This window comes from Microplitis demolitor, chromosome 4 (genome assembly GCF_026212275.2).
Source record: "Microplitis demolitor isolate Queensland-Clemson2020A chromosome 4, iyMicDemo2.1a, whole genome shotgun sequence".
Classification (NCBI taxonomy): Eukaryota; Metazoa; Arthropoda; class Insecta; order Hymenoptera; family Braconidae; genus Microplitis; species Microplitis demolitor.
The window spans coordinates 23,451,415-23,473,614 of NC_068548.1; the positions used below are offsets into that span (position 1 = coordinate 23,451,415).

The 22,200-nt window shown below is 35.8% G+C and overlaps 1 protein-coding gene across 4 annotated transcripts in view; it reads right to left on the reverse strand.

Annotated features, from left to right (window-relative positions):
- LOC103576358 (homeotic protein distal-less) overlaps positions 1 to 21,277 on the reverse strand; it is a 46,189-nt gene extending 24,912 nt beyond the window's left edge. For 2 of the 4 annotated variants that reach the window (XM_014444170.2, XM_053738674.1), the window contains exons 1-2: positions 19,577 to 21,277; positions 12,515 to 12,756 (exon numbers count right to left, since the gene is read on the reverse strand). In XM_014444170.2, coding sequence (XP_014299656.1) covers positions 12,515 to 12,756; positions 19,577 to 20,057 — 723 coding nt within the window. In that variant the 5' untranslated portion in view covers positions 20,058 to 21,277. The remainder of the gene's footprint in view (positions 1 to 12,514; positions 12,757 to 19,576) is intronic. The other 2 variants (XM_008556538.3, XM_014444171.2) reach the window with 2 other exon arrangements.
- Positions 21,278 to 22,200: the final 923 nt, after the last annotated feature.

Here is a 22,200-nt window from a genome sequence, read left to right on the forward strand (position 1 = left end):
GCCTGCTTCCGGTTAAATATTTTTAAAACCAACAATGTACCTCGGTCATTATTATTTATACTGTACTTGCTAAGTAATAAAAAATAATAAACAACAAATGAAATATTATTCCACGGTGTACTGTAAGCAGTGTATGATGGACGATCCACCGTCACAATGTACGTTTTATTATATTTTACTTAATAACAAAATCATAATCATCAAGAGAAAAGCTTTTGTGATGTTTACAGTCTCTATGGGGCCCCTTGTTACCGAGACTCTATATATATACATATATATGTACTCGGAGCTCTATAGTAGATTTTTATAACCCAAGACATGAGAAACAGGTGCATGACGTCAGGTGGGCAGTGGCTACCACGTGATCTTTTTATTTTTTTTTCACTTTCTTTTTTTTCCATTTTTTTTTCTTTAATAAACTTTGAAATAAATTTAAATAAAGAGATGCAAAATACACTTGTAAGAATTTTTTTTTTTTTTTTTTTAATTTATGAGGGATAAGTTGGGCCAAAATCGACAACTAATTTTACTATGTTAAATTTTTTAAATTAATTTTAGTGGAAGAATTTGAAAAAAAAAAAAATGACAATTGGGAATTTTTTTGAGTCCCGTTTTACCCCGATAGCTAATAAAGCAGTAAACGTCAAAGAGTAAAGTCGATAATGTGTAAATAAAATAAATAATAATATGTAAACATTGCAAATAAATGAAGAAATAAATGAATGTAAAATGTAAAAATGGTAAATATTTTTTTTCCGAATACTTAAACTGTGAGACTACTGAGGAATGAAGAATTATTGCGGCATCACGCCGTGGCCTTCGGGACGTCATTCATTGTATATATAGTAGTAATATATCGTATATATCGTACATCTATAGCACACAGGTTACCGCGAGTGTATCAAGTCCGTAGTATTATTATATACATACATTATACAGAGAGTGGATTCGCTCGCGCGTGAACCTGACGTTGCATCCACTTTTATAACCGCGAGCTGGAGCTGCGTACAAGTTATAACTCAAACTTTAATTACTAATTTAATATTTTTTAAACAAAATTCATTTTTATCGCTTAATCTCGTTACAATAAAATTAACTTCTGTATTACCCGGAACATCGCTATGATCTTTTAATTACTTTTAGCTCGACTATTTTTATTCCTATCAGACTAAAGCCAGTCAACTACATTTTTTTTTTTTTTTTTTAAATCAGAGGCAATAAATTCCAGTCATAAATAAAATAGACATTTTAACACAAAAAAAAAATTTATTAGTGCAAAAAATTTTACTTGTCCTTAGAATTTTTTCACATCAAAATTTACAAAGGAAATGACATTAAAAAATAAAATTCACCATCACATTGACACGTGATTCATTTAAAAGTTATTTTTAAAAAATAATCAATGCTTAAGATTTAATAGAAAAAAAAAAAAAAAAATGTTTGACGTGTCATTCAACAGCAAGCTGCACTGAGTAAAAAGGAATTTACAATTAGCATGAAGGTGAATAATGAACAGAGCTATGGATTGATATTTTAACTGACACTTATAGGCATCAATAATGTCAAATTAAGCATTGGGTTCAATTCCACTAAGTTGACGGATTAGTTTTGTTTCACATAGCGGTTGAAGTAATAACATATATATATATCAAGTATTAATTGATCATTTGGACGTTGACAGGGTACAATATGCGTGTAACCCTTTTAATTTCTTCTCCATGTCGAGAACTTAATAACTTTTACATAACCGCTGATATAAACGAGTGGGTATGGTATATATATGGATGCAGAGGATGTTTTAGTGTGCTGTTATGTGTTGCTGTACGTGAGACACTCGACTGACGCACAATATTCCGCACTTGATGTATAGGGTGAGTGATAGGGTGCGCAAAGCAATTAATTTATGCTAATAGGTTATCAGGTCGATGCTTCTCGTCTTAAGCGCTTTATCATAAATGCAAAAAAAAATATTAAAATTAATTTTTAATTGACTTTTTAATTTTTTGAAAATTTAAACTTTCGAAAAAAATATTTATTTTTAGTTGACGATTAAAAAAAAATTTGAAATGAAACTCAAAGAAAAATTGGCGCCAATAGCAAGACTAGAACCAAAGTCGTGGGTGGACGCGAGTGTTTTAAAAAGCAAAGAGCGGGAAGAAGAGATGAGTTGACTATTCCCATCAAGCTGAAGAGCAGATAGTGTTGAGCAGCGCTAATTGACCTCGGGGGCCCGACTGACCCGGCGCACGTCCACGAGACACTATCGCTAGGAGCGAGAGCGAGACGCCGTTAATTCTGCCCGCCACGGCAACTCCGTCTTTATTTATTCTCATTTAAAACTCTTACATGATACTGCTCGCGAGGTGGTTCACTCAAACACAATCTTCCCTCTTGTCTGCCACGTGTTTCACCCACACCTCATAACCCGCCGGGTAACCATGAATATTTATTACATGCGCCAATCCAATACTTTTACCTCTTGTCATCCTTTTGTTTCCACCTCTAATTTTTATCTCTCTAAAATAAATCCACCAATCAATCAATCAATTATCCAAAAATCAATATCAACATTCACATCCGCTTATAAAAATTACTAAAAAAAGTCCCTTTTAAACTCTGGTTGCATGATAAATCAAAATTGTCACGGGGCGGAGTAAATTATAATAAAGTTAACTTATCTTTCAAGTTTTTTTTTTTTTTTTTTGAAAAAGTTTTGCTAAGAACGGTAATGCTTAGCCACGCAAGTACCCTAAAAAACACGAAACTACAGAGTAGTTATTATACTTGAAAAGTAAAAAGTTGACAGCAAAAAAGTTTCATACAAATGTCGTACGTCTATGTGTGTATAGATGGCCGTAGTATTGACCAGAGCACTCGTATCGCGCAAGTACCAGTGATTATAAATAGTATTTTCGCAAGTAAAAGCCGAAGCCTGCTGGTTTCGAGCCGGGCCATATGCTCGACAAAGCTACAACCAACTTTTGGGGTTCAAGGTAAAAGTTATTTGCTCGCCACGCATCGATGAGTAAACGCAGGAAAGAGGGTGGGTGGTTGCGGTGCGCTAGACTGCTGCTGTATATATATATATATATATATATATATATATATGTGAGTGTGTTGGGTAGGTACATCACGGTATTATAGATCGTTGGTATGGTATACTATCGTGGAAAATGTTTTCGTGGTCGCTTCCGGATCAAGCTCACGTCGACGACAGACAGACGGCTAAGTTGTTATGTTGGCAAGTGAAGAGGGGCCCGATATACCGGGCCTGTCATTATTTCTTACAGCCGGCGTATGTCTTTTGCTACTACTCTCTTTCTTTAGCTTCTTTTATTTGAAACTTATTTTTTTTTCTCATTGTTTATTTATTTGTTTTCTTATGAATTTAACCCTGGGCTGTAGTTAAATAGTTAATTTACCGGTTTTTTAATATAAATATGAATTGCAAATGCTGATTATAATAAAAGTTTTATTTATTTTGTAACCATTTATTGTTCAACGTCCGCTAGTTTTTTTTTTTTGTTTACTTAAATCTTGAGAAATTTTTATTTACAACCGTTATTTTTCCGCAAGTGAAGAATTTCACGAAATATAACAAGGGAAGCTCGCGCTCAGCCTGCGAGAAATTTTATTTCTAGAGCCACCTAGCGGAGCTCAAGGAACTAAACTCCAATTAATCCGTCTATAGGCTTACTAGATCAACGGAAAAGATGGCGATGAAAAAAAAATGATCGAAGGCGGACAATATGAAAGTGAGGTCGCGAAAGTTCGCGAGTTAAGTCTACTCTGCACAGAAACTCACTTGAGCACAAACTGCCGCAAAACCTCAGGTAAAATACATTTCACACACACACGTTTTTAATCCCCCATACTTGAGACCAAAAGTTCTTGTACATCATAACATTTCATAGCTATCCGAGCCTCAGTATTTTAAAACACATGAAAACATCTCTCGACACTCCATAATCCATGTGTTGTCAGTCTCGCGAGATCTGCAGTTGCATTTCTCGTCTTTTATATAGATACCTCACACACACGCACACACCAGCTTACAAATATATACCAAACAGTGCACCTAAGACGGTAACTCGTCGGATCGATGAGAAAGTATCTTCTCACCGAGTTTACGAGACTCTCTTGTACCCGTTTTCGTAGCCGTGATATTTTTCTTTCTATCGTGCGAAACATTCCACACAAAATTCCCCACATTCTTACAAATACATCCACATATAAATATATATACCTCATTCACTTATTTATTTATCCAAGTAATAACGACATACGATACAACTCGATGTATACTTTCGGTCCTCTCCCCCCTCCCCTCCCCACATACATTCAATTTACTATTATAAATACATTAAATATATCAATTGGTATTTTTCTTCCAGCCCAACCAAGACGACAAACGATCATTTAAACTACTATTACACACACACACACACACACACATGCGCACACATGAACATACAAACGCACAGGATTTATCACCACTCCTTTTTCCGTTTGCTGTTCTTTTGTGTTCACAAATGTTTTTATTTTTTATTGTTTTTTTTTTTTTTAAATTTATTGTATTTAGCCACAAGTGACTCGTGAAAGCACACATTCAAAATAAAATATCGCTCTTGTTCTTGTTCTCATTTACTTGACACAATTTTAATTATTTCGCTATTGCTACCGGTCATTTTATCTCTGCTCAACCCAACGATGTGATAAATATTTTATCAGAAAAAAAAATATATATAAGAGGTTAATTTAATTTCGGTGGATATTTGAGGGCATGATGGAGTGGGATTTCGTCACCCAGTAATAGTTTAATTTATTATTTGGACGGGTTGGCTCTTTCAGCGTAAACATAATGAAGGCTATTTAGTATAGATTGAATAATAGTTTTAGTGTTCTGTCTATTGGTCTAGCTGTGTGTCAAAAGACAAGGGATAATAAGAAGGATAAGGGACGAGATGGTAACATGATCCAGATCCAGATCCAGATCCACCGAGATTCAGTTGTTAAATTTATAATGAAATGAAAAAAATTGTGAATAGGGAGGAAGGGATCGCGGTTGGGAATTCTTTAAAGGGCATCTGATATCTATATATATAATATATAAGGATCAAGTCTGTGGGTACACTGAATAGATTATCGGTTTTATTAGTTTTTATGACAGATATCTGTGAGGTCACCGAATTTGAGGTTGATGAATTTTCGGGAAAGCGAAAATGGATTTTTGGGTTTGTATATTTTTAAAATGAGACGGGGCGAAGGCAAAGGGTTTGAGAATGAGAATTGGTAGTAAGAATGAGAATGAGAATGAGAATAAGAATAAGTAATCTAAAGAGAAACGAAAAAGAGAGTGGACGAGACGGTGGGCGGGGCGCCTCCGCTCCAAGGCGATCCACTCGAAAAACCTCCACCTTCTTTTAGACGGATAGTAGGTAAGCATCAACACTTACATTGCTTTCAACGAACCAGTACAAATCTTTCTAACCACCGCAGAAATTCATTAAAAACACCCCAGTCTCGGAGAGTAACCAGCCGCCGCAAAAAACGTTTGAGGTGGAGGCAAAAAACAATAAAAAATAATCCGGCAAAACAGCGGTCTGTCGAAAAATAAAAGAAGCTATGTTGAAATAAATGCAATTGAAATAAGACGTTGCTGGAGGCAGCAATTGAGACGTTCTTTCCATGACTCGGGAGAAAACCGATGGCATCTTATCCTTCACGTCCCCATCGACATGTATCGTTTCTTTTATCCGGTTTTTTGTCAACGAAGATACTTTTTGCTGCCGCTAGTATATCCAGACACACACTTATATCTATATATATATCTATATATATAAATATATGTGTCGTTGTGTAGAATCGGTTGACGAACGATGTGTCAGCGTTGACAACTGGCGCATGCGTCGGCTGAATACTAAATTAACCGGGCCCTGAAAATCTTTGTGCGCAGACTTGCCCGTGATTTTAAATAAAAATCTTACGGTCTTATAACAAGCTCAGATAAATATATAAATATGTAAATAAATAAACAAGGGAATTTAAATATTTTTATTAAGCCCTTAGAGAACCGGTATCGCAATAATTCAGACGGTTCAAACAAACGGTCACTCAAGTGTAAGAAGCATTGGGAAGTGAGTTATAATAAAAAACAAAAAAAAGGGGGGCAGTAATTTAAAAAGTTGTAATGCATCCATAAGAGTGCGGAGGTGAAAAAAGTACCGCGAATATTCCGAGGGGAAAAGTCGCGGATCGAGAGCTTCTTGGAGCGAAACAATGTTGTGTTGGTATTGTATAAAGGGCGCAGCGATGCAGCAACAATCCAGGTTGCCCAGGGATGCCAGTGCCCGAGAGAGAGAAAAAGACATCGGGAGATTAAAGGAGAATAAGACAATAAAGGAGAATGAGGGAGAAGGAAGCAGAGAGCCAATGCCGCTGCAACAAACGAAATACCTAAAGGTAAGCCGAAGAACCGATGAAACGTGAGTTGGACAGAGACGGATTTAAATTCTCCGTTTGTCTGTTTCTCTTCTGTAGGCAAGAAAACGAACGCCTGACTTCAAACGATCCGCGTTGGGTCTCTCCGCGGCCCGCTGCTCTACAAACTCTACGACAGCTCGGAAGACAGTTCTCCAGTTATACACCACCCCCCAATGAAGAAACTCTCCCTCGAGACTTTGAACAGCTCGTGGCCACGGATTCCTATAATTGTTCATTTATAAGAATTCCCGCGTTTTTATTCCTTACACTTGGGACCCGGAGTACGCATGAGACTGGATACTGCTGACTAGTTTTATCATTATTTCCCGAGAGTTCGGTAACCCCGACAGGACTAAATGAACCTAGTGGACCCATGAACCAGCTAGTGTCTTGGAACACGCGGATACCACCTTCAGGACCTACCAGATCGAATAATTTCTTATTCTTCTTACGTCTCACCATCATCACCACCATCAACTGTTGATACCGATGCCAAATAACTTGACTTGTCCTTCTTCTCTTTCTTCCTTTTACTCTCTCTCTCTCTCTCTCTCTCTCCCTCTTGCTTTCTATACCAAGAAGTCACGAGATTTTATTTAAAATATTTTTTTTGTCCGGTCCCGGGCGTCTTTTTATCTCGATAGATGACACGTGCCTATAGGACGGTATGCAATAACCGTTTGATGATTTTCGTATGCAAGAAATGTGTACGGAGAACGAGGTGAAACTTTATTTTTATTTGTTACGCCCGCAAAAAATTTACCAGGATAAATATCTTAAGAATTTTTTAATTAGTATTTTTAAAAATGAATTTATTAATTTTGTTGCAATTAAAAATAATAAAAATAATGGAAAATTAAGTAAATGGAGTAAATAAAAAGTATGAAAAATAAATAAAAAGTGGTAATTTTCTATCTTGGTCTTTTTCAAGGAGGCTCGGATTTACCGGCGAAATGTTGAATTTATTAGATCGAGATAGGCGTGGGCGTTACAGGCTCGCTCTCACCCTCAGCCCTGCTTCCCAACCCTCTTTATAGTTTACACATACACGTACACTTTGATAAAATACGTTAATACATGTAAAACGCGATACCGTTATACATAAGCTGAAGAGGCTCTCTATCCTCGGCCGCGCCCAACCCCCTTTCTCCATCTCGCTCTCTTTCCCTTCATATGAGCCTCCTTCATATCTATGTATATGTATATGTATATGTATGTGTATATATGTGTGTATGGTGTATAATATAACATGGAACACTCGCGTTTCGAAACGATATCCACCAAAGAGTGGAGACTCTGCCCCGAGAGCCCTTTTGAATCGTTCTAGGAATCGGAAGGACTTATATCGAGACGATCATCGGACTCGGTTGATTTATTACATTAATTCGTCAGACGTTCCACCTCAAACAAAAAAAAAAGTCTAATAAAAATTTATCAAATAATTATTTTTATAAATTTTCTTATCAAACTTTTTGATAAAAATTCCTTTAAAAATTTTTTTTTTTAATTTGGACGGTAAAAAAAAATTTTAATTCAAATTTTTGATCCAATGGTCGAAAATTTTTCACGCCATTTAGTACCGAATTTTATAGTAAAATTTATTCTGAAAGTTGGAATAAATTATATTTTTGAATAAAATAAAGTGTGCGTGTCCAGTAAGTGTCAAAAAGTCAACAAGACAATCCACCCCAGAAATAAAATAGTTTATTTAAAATTAAAATTCTTCTTTCGCCGAAGGGGATGAGATCGAGTTGTTTTTTAATTTTTTTCCATAGACTCGCACAACACGCGAATGAAGTTAAAGTAAAAAGTGGCACGTTGTTGCTTAGGGGTAAAAAAGGTGTGCTGAGGCAACCAAAGTAAAGCAAAGTAAAGTAAAGGAAAGGTAGTGAGGAAAAAGTTTAAGTCTGGGAGCAGAGCAAGGGAAGCATGGACTCGTTGTAAGCCCAGGGCAAATTCACGGCGACTTGGAGGTTATTTACAGCTTCTTGGCATGTTAAAGTACGTGTATATAAGTTCAGTCGAGTTGATATGTATGAGATAGTAGGATGTATATAGTTGTAGATACAGCGATGGGTTTAATGTACAAAGGTGGTGTGTACGCCTTGAGAGCAGAGACGAGTAGAGAAGGAAGTAACGGATGATTTATATCCGCTGCTACCAGTCCTGCTCCCTACCCGCGATAATACCAATCATTATCATCGCTTAATAACAGGCATTACTGCCAACATTGAAATAATGTGTGTACCCCCGTTGCTTTCTCCCTCAATCTCAGGACTTTGCCATCGCAAGAGTCTTCTGACTCTTCTTCAAACCCTCGGCTTTTCATTTTTTTTATTAAATCACTAGATCCTTTGTGCGTATCCGCCTTTTTTTATTTACCAGAAAAAAAAATCAAAAAGTCCACACCTCGATCCCTCATGTCGTAAAAAATAAATGACAGTGTCATTTTTATTTTTATTTTCGAAATTTTTTCTGAGCTTGGAAATTAGGACTTAGAAATTTTTTTGTAAATAAAATTTATATCAATTAAAAATTATTTAGCGAGTCAAAGACTAACATAAAAATTAATCAGAGAGTGAACAAGGAGATTAAAAATAAAAAAAGAATGGTAGGACTTTAAAAGGTCCTTGGAGCAGGGTCCAGATGATCGGATGTGTTTTGCGCGAATTCTTCGAGTACGTGAGTACAAGTGTGTAAGTTGGGTCTGAGCTTGTTCTGATTCGTTTACTTGATTCAATGTGATTGTCTCACGGCCAAAATCTCATTCTCAGCTTGCTTGAATACTGAGTATATATATATATTTATACTTGATTATATGAAGATATATATGTATATTTATTAATTCGTTCAGATCGAGGATCGGTAATTAGTCTTTCCGCGTGAGGCTCGATTACACGTCAGAATTGGACCGTAGAATTTAAATAAATGCCGAATCGATTGCCCTCTCAATCGATACTTGCCGGAAATTCTTTACGTGCATCAAATTCTCGACAGCCACTTCATACATATTCATTATTATTGCAATCGTGGGAATTTTTTTTTTTTTTTTAAGAGTAATATTCACCCTGATAAAGTTTTAATACATAATTCAATTCACATATTTTATTTTAAATCGAAAAAATTTATACGTGACCAAATTTTATTAAAACTTATTATTCATTATGGAAAGTATTCTAATATATATATTTCTGCTCATCGCGATTGAAAGTCTGAAAAAAATATTTGAAATTTTTCAAATTTTTAACCACGCTGTAACTTTTGAACTATCGATCATAGGGTATTTTATAATCAGACAAAAATTGTAGGAAATTTAATTTTCTAAAATTTCGATTTCTATAAAACATTAGCTATACTCAATATTTTGTAAGTTATATCCATTTGAAGTATTATAAAAAAAACATATATTTTTCTATTTCCAAAAATTTCCAAATTCTTCAAACGGCTGTAACTTTTAAACGGTTGATCGCACGTAATTTTTTGTAGAAACAATAATTGTAGGAAATTAAATTTCCTACAATTTCTATCTCTATAAAAAATTTCATAGGATCGATATTTCAAAAGATACAGCCATTTGAAATCTGGAACTAAAATAATGATTTTCCAAAACTTCCCAAATTTTTGGTTATCGACCCAAAAATTATAATAGAACCCACTGATCACCTCCAATGTCTTCTTATCTTCCTTATTCCCAAAATATCACAAGCCAACCTATTAAATTTCCACTACAGTAATTTAATAATGAGCAAAAAAACTGAATAATAAATTTAATAAAAATACTTGGGAACATACTGCACTAAATAAAACTTAATTTTTTGTTTTTTGAATAAATTATTAACCAAAGTATCACATCAGCAGACACGAAGACCCGCTATCACGTAGCAGTTAGTATTTATACCCATTAATATCAGCTATAAATATATATAACAAACTTTTAGTCGCAAAAAAGGCACAAAACATTTGAATTTTTCTCCTCCATTATTATGTTTATTATCATAAGAATGTAGATCCAAGTAAGGAAATTCCTTAAAATTGTCTTTCCTAGTATACGTTTCAAATAGTTGCACATGAGGGTCGCGTGCAATCTCGTGCGAATATTCCGTGCGCCATTTACTCGAAATATTGTATACAAAGTAGCTGAAATATACAACTTACTCCAAGACTACATAAAATATATACGTGAAGATAGACATGTAAATGGCTTGCAATTTCACTATTGTCTCATGCATAACGTCGATATGTTTCGCGATTCACTCGAATGATTCCTGATGACAAAATTTCATATAAAAGTGATATTTTCTCTACGCACGCATGATTCTCATTTCCTAGTTTATAACCCGAGAAATCGTTATCGTAAACAAATAAATTGGATTTGCCTTCTTTTATCATTTTTTTAAAAAATTTTTTCAACCTGCAGTCGGTAAAAAGATACCCAGAGAAGATGGAAAATTGTTAGCATGCTACTGACAAAATTAAAAATTTCCTTGAATCGAGTAGAATATATTAATTATGTACTTTGATTACTGGGTGCACTTAATAATAGACAATTACGATGAAAATAATATATGAGACGACCCATTCTACGTAATTATCACGTAATGTCTTCATGATTATTGATACCGACGGAGAAATAAGCAAGTTTCCCGATTTGAGGTTAATTAAAATTAAAAGTAAAAGTCGAAGTAGAAGACAAGAAGTTTTGCAAAAAGAGGGATTGTTTTTTTTTTTTAAAGAAAAAAGGGCAATAATGAAGAAATAAATGCAAGAAAAAACAAATAAGCCGGGGCTAAAAAAGTGCAACGGCCGCTACTGATGCCGTCCTCGAATTGATGCCCTCGGGTGTACAGCAAAAAGGGGAAACAAAAGAGGTTGCAGAAGCACGCCAACCGCATCAGCCATCAACACAAAGAACTTGTGTACAAGTCTCTTGATTCTTCTTTAGAAACACGCAATAATTTTTTAATCATAGAACATCTTTAGAAACCTCAAAAATTTACTGCAGTTGGTTATTTATTTCAGGAAATAAAATAATTCCTTGTCTGAAGACTCTACTCTATTTCACCATAGAAAATTGTTGTGCGAAATCATATGGCAGCAAATGCAGGCGCCATGTTGCTTTGAAGTTATGAGAAGCAGCTGCCTAGATGTCGCTGGCTGTTTATGTTGGAGGGGAAATTGGCGGGATATTTCAAAATTCGAAATGAGGAAAATCTAATAAGACCAGATAGGAGATAAACTTGTGTGTTATGGGGATTCTTGTGATTGCTGCTCAATAACATTACTGGGGTTAGGAATTGAACGATCGACTGGGGAGCCAACGATGTCCAGGGGAACTAATGAAATTATCCGGTCTGCCCTTCGCAGATCGGCCCTAGCTTACGGTTATCAATCCCTTAGCATATCCAATTGACCGGTATATAAATATATACATGTATATGTATATATGTTTTATGGTAGTTAAATTAAATTAAATTTGAGTAGACAGGTTTACCGGGTTTGCCCAGGGAATAATCAATAGTATTTTATATAATTATTTTGTGGAGATTTTGTCAGGAATTTATGTGAAAGTAAAATGGGAGCGTGAAAGACAAGCTGCCAGACGGCTTCAGATGACCGGGAAAATTTATAGCTCGCTCGTTAGTGGCTTGAACTAACACCGGACACTCTTGGCAACCCTATCCTCGATGTCCAGGGCGTGCCGGATCGGTGATTTAGCGGAGTCATTTGTCCCGATAACGCTGACAGATGCTGCCGTTTGTAGGATCATATTCCAAGTATACCGCGAAAAATAAACTCTCTCGACTATAACTCTCTCTTTGCTCAGTATACAGAACTATCGTATAGTTTGAAACAGGAGACCGCTCTAGAAGTTTCGTTTTCACTGTTTTCACTAAATATTCTACTTGCAAATGAGAGAATTTTTTATGAGACAATAGAGGACTGTTTGGGGAATAATTGATGTTTGGAGACCAAACTAGGGCTCGGTCGATTTAATGATAGATAATATATTAAGTAGGAACACAAGACTCACCTGTGTCTGCGTCAACCCCAAGCTGGCGGCCAATTCGGCTCGCTCAGGTAACGCGAGGTACTGCGTCCTCTGGAACCGCCTGTTCAGCTGCTGGAGCTGCAAGCTGCTGTAGATGGTCCTCGGCTTTCGCATTTTCTTGCCCTTGCCATTTCTGAGGGATCCGCCGCCACCTCCGCCCAGTTCATCCACTAGACTGCCGCCCTTGTCACCCAATGGCGAGAGGTCTGTGAACATACACCACCCTGATATCAACCTTCAGAATCCTGGTCCATTTAGGCGTAAAAATTAACATAAAAAAACTAAAAATTTAATTGGCAAATAAACGTAATGTTAATAAAACAAAAGTAATAATTTAATTAAATTAACACAAAATTAAAAAATTATAATATAAATCATAAAAATTTTAATTAAAGTCTTAATTTAAAATTTACTTTGTCGGAATTTTAATAATTTTTTTTTTATAATCAAAAAATGGAACCTGGGGCAAAATGGGACTATGACATTCCAGGTAAAAAAATTTCAAGTCAAAAAGTGACCGAAAAAAGGCCCAGATTTTGGTCTAATATTTGAACCCAAGATCCGTAGGCATCTGAGGCAAGTTGAACAGAGGCATTTAAAAGAAAAATTTACTTTAATACCGGAAGTGATCAACTTCCCATCTTTCCTTTTTATCCCAATCAATTAAAAATTTATTCAAATCGATTTTTATAATTTTCAAATCAATAATTTTTTTTTTTTTTTTTTAATTAAAATTTTCAAGTCAATTATTAAATAAAAAAATTTGAAAATTAATTAATAAAAAAATCCATCGCGAGGGCGTGTGAATGAAGACAAAGAGAATAGTAAGAATCAATATATATATATATATATATATATATATATATATATATATGAATGAATAAAAATAATATAAGAATAGTTGATGATGGGAGCGGTGTATTTAAAATTCTTATAAGCAAAAGAAGAATAAAACTGTTGAGTTATACTCTTATATGCACATCATATATTGATGAGAGCATGTGATACCCGTCAATAATTTATACGTTTCATATTTAATAATCCTTTCCTTTAATACATCATATGCACACATATTAGCATCATAATTTTTTTTTTCTATATTATATTATTTTATCTTTGCTACTCATTATCATTAGTCATTACCGAGGCTCACACTTTTAAACATTATGCAGCTATTCATCGGTGCATGTGTACCTACATGAAGCACATGGGGTACAGGCTATTGTGCTACACCTCAGATAGTTCTGAGCTTAGAGCTCTCCTGACTGCTCTCAGCTAAACTCACGTGGGTTTTGTCCGTACGATTTAATAACCCGCCGTTAATTAATGATCACTCATCACGAAATTAGTACAGTTAATTACCTCGACGTATAATCTTATATTAAAAAATATAATAATGTATACACCAAACTGTTTTCACAATGCGCACGCTAGAAAGAGTTTAAACATCTATGTCAGGTGTCACACTTGTTATTTGATAATAATAATTATAAATACATTTTTTTTCAGTTTACGAATTCCCGAAGCTTCGATTGTTTTAATTTTCGCTCGCACCTCAGCATAATTTTTTTTTCTTTTTTTGAGGATTATAAAGAATTATTAAGGGAATTTAATCCTTGTAAAAACAAGCATTTAATACCTCCATCAAATAAGAGCCTCAACACACCAGCCCATTTCTAGTCTTAGTTCTAAGCATTGTCTTGTAGCCCTTGGTAAATTTGCGTAGCAGGTTAACCGGCTGGTGACTGGGACAATTTTTCCCACTGCCTGTTCCGGTCCCTACTAATTGGATCTAAGGCTTAGGCTGCGCTAGAAATCCTCTGGTAAAATCCATTTTGTAACCGGCAATCTATCAGTTTTTTGTCAGAAAAATTTGGTAATTTATTTATAGATTACCTTTGCTAATTTTCAGGAAAATTGAAAAAGTTTGTACTTGATATAATAAGAAGCATGAAACGGAAGGATTTTTTATGAGAATAACGAGAAGGTGCCCTGAGAGATAATATCTAGTATCTTAACGCGCGTCCGCGATGTTTGCCAGGCGCCGAGTTTAACCGCTCGTGTACACCAGGTTGGATCACGCGATCGCTACCCGATCTTCCTTAACTTAAACAGCAACCATCTCACAAGAAGTTTCTTCTCCACGGCTTGCCGCCGATATCTTTCTTATCCCCTTGATCTCTATATCTGCACACACCACTTGCACATATATTTATAATATTTTATGAAGAATTCAATTCTATCAGAAGCATATTTACCTTGAATTCCATAAAAATCCGACAGTAAGTAAATATTTCGGTAATTTTTTGAAATTACACTGAAAATTTTGAATAATTGATTTGAAATTTTTAAACGATATATAGAGCATGCGTATTTTTGGTCTGAGTAATTTTTTCTTAGACACGTGTTTGAAATTTTTTCCTGTTTAAAAATTTTTTCACTACGAAAAATGAAATTTTCACTCATAAATATAAGAAATAACACAAACAGTCTAAATCTCATATTTTTAATATTCATATTTATGTACAAGTTTATGAAAATTTTCTATTTGGGCAACTTTCTGCAAAAAAATGCTTTTGCCATAGAAAAAACTGAAAATTGCGGAAAATTTGAATTTTTAGAGCGTGAGTTAATTTAACAGTCCGTTTTTAACACAAGTTAAAAATTTATTTACTTTGGCTATTTACCTTTACAATATAAATAAATATATTCACCGTAATATAAATCTCGAGATAACTTTTACAAGGGGAGATTATCATTTTTGTATAAATACTCAACTATAATAGACGATATATTTTCACGCAATCTCATATATATATTAATAATTATCCTTTTCATCACTATGCATACATAATATTTTTTAATTCAAACTTAACCGCTTATATTTATAAAGACATTAATTTTTTTAGATTATTTGGACGCACGTATTAATCGCCCTGAATATTTTCGAAGGGAAAGGGCATGGGTAGTAAACATTAATATTTAACATAAAATATATATAATTAAAGTTAATTTTAACGGTTGAAAAGTTAATTGTCGATGGGTCATGGGTATTCGGTAGTGTCGGTACACATAGAAGTAGCAAATGGCGCGTGTACATCACTAAAAAAGGAGGCAGTAGCGCAGCAAACAATAGCGTGCCCGGTGGCAATTAACCGAATCGCGATTGCGATGCGATATTTATTATTTAATTAATCAAACGACGCCGCGAGTGTATCAGCCCGTAAGCACCCCGTGAATCTGTTATTGTTCTGTTGAATCAGGAGCTGGTATGCCGAGCAGTGACACCCCCTCTAACAATGAGATATATTTATTCGCGTATTGTTACCGTCGATGTTAAATGCTCGTTAGTCACTTTAGTCATCATTAATTTGCGTTATTATTTTATCTCCATTTACTACTTTTGTCTCTATAGAGGGTAAAAATATTTGCCCGAAATCGTTCGATTTTATTTAAAGCGGCTTAAAATTGGCTGAAATCATGTCCAAGTCGTAAAGTTTTCATAAACAGGCCGAAATTGTCTAATTTCGGCCATAGTATTTTATAGAACTTTGAAAAATTTCAAACAACTTCATCCCGAGTGGAATAATTTTGACTGATTTTAGTATAACTAACCTACATTAGGTCTAATTGGTCTGTATTTGAACTAATTGGTCTGTTTTTATATTTGTACGAAAATTTTAAGCTGTTTTCGATCTGACAGACTTTTGACAGACGACCAAAACTAGACTGAAAATGATTGAAAACAAGTCTAAAAGTAGTCTTTATAAGGAATAGTACGGGCAAATTAAATGTCCCATGTTAATTGAATGGAAAGAAAAAGTCTAATTGAATATAAAAAACTTAAAATTTGTATTTTATTTAAAACAGATCAAACTTTTAACCCGAGATGTAGAACAGAAAGTTTTCAAGTTTGCGGCCATTTTCAAGCCTACTTATCGGCCAATAGGTTGCTTACAGTTAATGGCGCCTTCAAATTTTAAAATTCAATAAAAATTAAATTTTTCTTTGTTTTATATCCGAATATAATTTAAATTTAAATTCAACCCTTGAGTCTTTTGTAAAAAATATATTTCTCGGAAAGAGTTAAAAATTTACCGATTCGCGAATTAAAAGTTGACGAAGCAAGTCCAAGTTTTAGTATAAAAAAAGTTTTAATACATTTTCAATGATTGCTTAAATAATCTGTCATTACGTTTCACTTTAACTCAAACTTTGAACGATAGGGTTGGCAAGAATATTTAATAGACGCAAAGAAAGTTATCGGGAAATGATAACTGTCATCAGAGTTATCAAACAAGATAAAAAAAACCCTTTAGTTAATAAATATTAAATGAAAACACGGTATTTTTTTTTATTCAATTGCTTTCAATTGACCGGTTAAGTCTCCAAGAAAAGTTTATATGAAAATATAAAGTAGTAATCATCTTCAAAGGGTTGGAAAAATTATTGAAAAACCGTTCAATGCGAGTATTATTTATTACTGATTATAAGTTTATGCACAAGGGTGAGTTCTTGAATTTTTTCAACCCCACTGACGATCATCGGGGTAACGAGCAATAACCAGGGTCGCGGTTCGCGACGTCGATGTCCATAGGACTCTTGAAGCGGACTTTGACGGACACATCCATATTGTATAGAAAAATTGACAGCACTCCTTACTTAGGTCCCTCGGACTCGGGTTCGAGCCGCCCCTTGGTATTGAAAAAAAAAAAAACTGAGCGAACTTGAACTTGAACCCTTTTTTTCCTTCAGAACCGGGTGTATTTTTTCCCCTACGAGCTTTGCCGTTATAATTTTAAGTACTGACTGTAACTATAAAGGATTACTGGCAAGCGTCACTGACATTCAACGCGTGCATAATATAATAAGATGATCGTTAAATTGATGATGTGAATTTTATAGTACTTTGATGTGTATTGTACATTGTACGTATGTTGTACGCTACTGCACTTTAAATGAAGGCTGGTAATGATAATAATGATCATAACAGTAATGATAATGATGATGATGATGATGTTCACGGACGAATTTATATTGTTACGAGAAGACAATGACTGCATTGCCACCTGACTCTCAATATTATGCTTTTTTTGCAATGATAAATATGTTTTTTTTTTTTTAGATTTTTTTTAGTCAGCAGTCAGTAGTCTGCTGATGACTTTTTACTGTAATCATTTTTTAGTTTGAACATTTTTAGGATAAGAAAAAATCATGTTGGAGCAACATGACATTCCTGATTTTTCATGTTGCTGCAATACAAATCTAATGTTACTACAACATGAAAAATCATGCTTTCCATACATGATTTTTTCATTTTGGCGTAACATGGCAAATCAACATGATTTTGTCATGTAGTAACATTATATTCATGTTGCAGCAACATGATTTTTTTATGGTGATCCATCTAGACCACGTTATTTTTTCGCGTGTGCTGATAATTTAAAAATTGTCATATATTTCACTCCCTGGATATATTTTTTTAAATTATGAACATATTTATTTTTATAAATTGTCACTATGATTTTTTTATTAAAAAAAAAATTACACCGAAAATAATCCAAGTCCATTAGAAAATAAAATTATGCGAATAGATAATAAATATGATGTCACATATATTTAGATATTTGTAAGCAATAAAAAAAATAATTGAAAATATAATTAGCTCTGAAGTAGAGTAATTAATACTTTTGTAACACAACAATTAGAAAAAAATATATTTAAAAAAGAATATTGTTTACGTAAAGTTTGATAAGTTATAACTGTAATTACGAATAATATATGAAATGTATGTACTATTGTGTTTATCGAGTCTATTTAAAAATATCGGGCAATCCAGTTAGAGTTCAGTAAATGGCGTAAATTAATGAGACGAATTAAAGTGACAGTTAAAAAATAAAAAATATTAAATTCAGTTTGTGTTTGTTTTTGAGCGACTCTAGTGGCAACGTCGGTATCAAGTCGTATATCTTTCCTGGCATTTCTCTGCGTTAATTTACCCGGGAGCAGTGAACAAAATCGGGCGTCGACCGGCGGATGCACTACCTGCTACAGATTCTTACAATTTTATTTTTTATTCTGGTCCACCTTTCTTTATTATTTCTCTATCCACATTCTATTCTTCGTCTTCTCTTCAAAGACTATACACTGAATACAAAAAAAAAAAAAAATCAAATAAAAAAAACTTGAAAAGAATGAGAACGAGGACGAGAAAAAGAAATATTTTAGGCAACTTTTATAATGTTCTGCTACTATTTTAACACTATAGACATTTTTCCGGTTCGTTTGAATTTTTCATTAAAAAAAAACTCAATGCGTCTAAATAAATTTATTTATAAGCCCGTTTTTCAACAATGCCATCGAACATAACTCGCAACATCATCAAACAGTTGGTCTGTCATCGGAAAACGATCGGGCGAAACGACAACCGGGCAGACAAACTGGCGCCCAATAAGCGCTTCGGACTCCCCGCGACGTAAAAATAATACGAACCCTTGTTTTTAACACAGGAACCCCTTGGCTATCACGTTTAAGACCGCGACACAGGTAAACAATAAGCAGAATACGGTATTTTTACTCGGTATTATATTTAATCGCGGTATCGAGACTGAAAGGTCGGTTGACTGGACAACAGACTGCTCTATTCAGATATCGATTCCGGTGGCTATGCCTGTTCAATATAAATACACATATTGTATATATGGATACTTATAAAGTCAGCAGGCAGCCCCTAGCTATGATATATCTTGGCAACTACTTTATTTCCAAGCCAACGCAAACTTGGAGTTATAAACTAATGTTGTGCAGAAACATAATATTTGAGTTATCAACTGCATCAGGACTAAAGTAATCGAGAGAAATTGATGATTTTAAGTTGTTAATTGGAGTTTGTTGGACTACTGATAACTAGCCAGGCGCTAACTGGAATTCGAGACCGAAACCTAAAAAACTGAGTTGAATTAGGAGGGAAGTCTCTATTTTCCGACGGGTTGTTCTTAAGAGTAACTTAAAACTACTAGTAATAAAAATTGATTGAATACGTACAGTTTGGGTACTCACCGTCCTTGGGCGGTGAGGGACATTGTGGTGCGTAAGAACTCAAATGATATCCATAGGCATTGTGCTGATGCATTGGAGCAAAAGGATAACCAGCTAACGCAGATCTGGGACTGGGAAAACCTGCATCGGAGTGCTGCTGGTTCCCACTACCGGGACCCGAACTCTGGTGGCCCAGTGAGCTGACTTGGTGTGAGAACTGGTGGCCTGAAGAGACATTGTGTCCACCGGGGTAGCCACCCCTGAGGCTCGCGGGGTTGTAAAGATTGTTGTGCTGGAGTTCGATGAATGCACTCTTGCCAGACTGTGATACCGGAGTGCTTGAGGCACTGTCACCACCGTTTCCTGGTGGTCCAGGGGTCACGGAGCCCAAGCCGCCGTGGTGTAGATGCTGGTCCATGTCGGAGTTTCCCCCAGCACCGGCGGATCCTCCACCAGCACCAGCACCCGACGCGGGTCCGCCCGACATACTGTTCGGGGTCGGGGTGCTCGACGGACAGGGGTCGCCCGCCCCGAATGGGCTCCCCAGGTCCGTAAAGTTGAGCGTCGTCGTGCTGCCCGGACGATCCACCTTAATAGCAACGTCGAGGCCGTACGCGGCTCCAGCCGACGTCGCGGCGACTCGAAAGCCGCACGGAGCCCGAATCTTGGAGCTTGCCGATGCTTTCGCGTCGGCTCAACTCAGGGATAATTTACCAAATTATTTATTTTCTACTGATCAATCCTGACCAGATTATGACATTACGACACTAGTGCCCTTGTTGATGATCTCGAGCACTCTGTACACTCTAGTAAAAATAGTACGTTTTCGTTTGGTGTGTTGCTGATGCTTTATTCCTGGATAGCCAACCACTTGACGTTAATGTCACTAGACACTCGCGACACCATCCGCACAAATGAATATTTAAATGTGCCAACACGTCCACTACACACCTGAGTTATCTTTAAATATAACTCACCGATCAAATTAATCGGACACTCGGTACACTAGCGTCAGCTTGTCATGCTACCAGACACTAAATAATAAATAATCTTCATATTAATTTTTAAAATATATCTATTGTTGAAATCCGTATGCTGATAAAATAAACAAGCTAATAAAACACTATTCCAAAAACACTTGATGTACAAAAACACTGATGAGCTAACAAGCCCCGAAAAATTAATAAAATCCGTGATGAACAACGGCACAGATATTATAAATAACTATCATTAAGACTTTGATCATTAGCGATAATTGCCCGTCGGCTAACCACCAAGTTTGATGACTTATTTCGAACAACAATCCTCATTCAATTCAATCTATTGCTATTATTATTATTATCAACTATTGCTGATAACTCAGACATCATACGATCCGATAAATCCAGTTCAAACTTTTCCTACCACTAGTCTTGTTAAACCACCATAAATCACCAACACTGTCTTGCACTGTCGTTTGACAAGGGTTCCGTGATCCACGTTTTAGTTAAAATACTTAACTTTAAGCACCCAGCAAGACTTTTGCTGCTGGTGGATCGGTACCAAGGGACGATAATGAGAACAAGTTTAACCAACAATAAGAATAAGACGGAAGGATAACTATAAACGGCGTGTTCGCGGTTTCGGTTGAGCACGTCGTAACGTTTAGAGGGAAGGCCTGGACACGGAACCACACACGCGCGTCTAGACCAGTAACTGCAGTGCACACCGCGCGGCGCGGACCGGTATAATGATACATAATGAAGCTCGAGCCTCTCCCAGAGTCAGCTTCGCTGGTTCCCCGGTTCCCCGTAAGGTGGCGGTCAGAGCAAACTCCTCCCACGGGCAGAGAGTCCGTCTCGTTGATTGGTCCACCCCACCACGGGGACAGTGACGTCGTGCGAGGTGATTTGTCGCGTGGAAGCCATTATGGTGTCCCTTGGGTGGAGCCAGGGGTGACCACGCCCACGTTATAACCCAACACGGCAGAACCGTTCTCGCCTACCTGGATAGCCGCAATGTACAAGTAAGCGTCACACGCGTCCTCACGCATTGCCGGGGGTACCCACGGAGTAGTTCCGAGTGAGAAACTGGGAAATTCAAAACTCGCACCCTTTATACACTTAACAACATCTACCAGTTGTTGTTATCTTTATTCCGACAGATATATGCGTTGTTTCACTTTAACTCACTTTGCTCAGCATCATCATAAACTAACAGTCTGAGCACCAGTATATAAAACTTTTCCGTTATATGCGGTAGAGTATACTCTCAAAATTTCATTCCGGAAGCTGGCTCGATGAGGAACCTGTGGTTATCCAACCAGAGATTTATAAAACTCTTTAGATGATTGCGGTCTGCTAAAACTAAAGAGCCCATTGGTTAAGGATCAGCTCGATGGAGTATTGAATTTTTATATCATATAATAATAAATATATTTATATATTTTTGATGTGTTGTTATCATCATTTAGGGCCAGTGAAAAAAAGGCTAGAGAAAGAAAGTAATGATGGATCTACTTTTACGTGAGAGAGTCCGAGAGCAGACACGCCCATGGAGGTTGAAGGTCTCTCGACCTTTTTCCACTTTACTTTCTTGGCTTACGTGTTTACACAGATCAACAAGGATTTTGCTTGAGAACTATTTTTCTC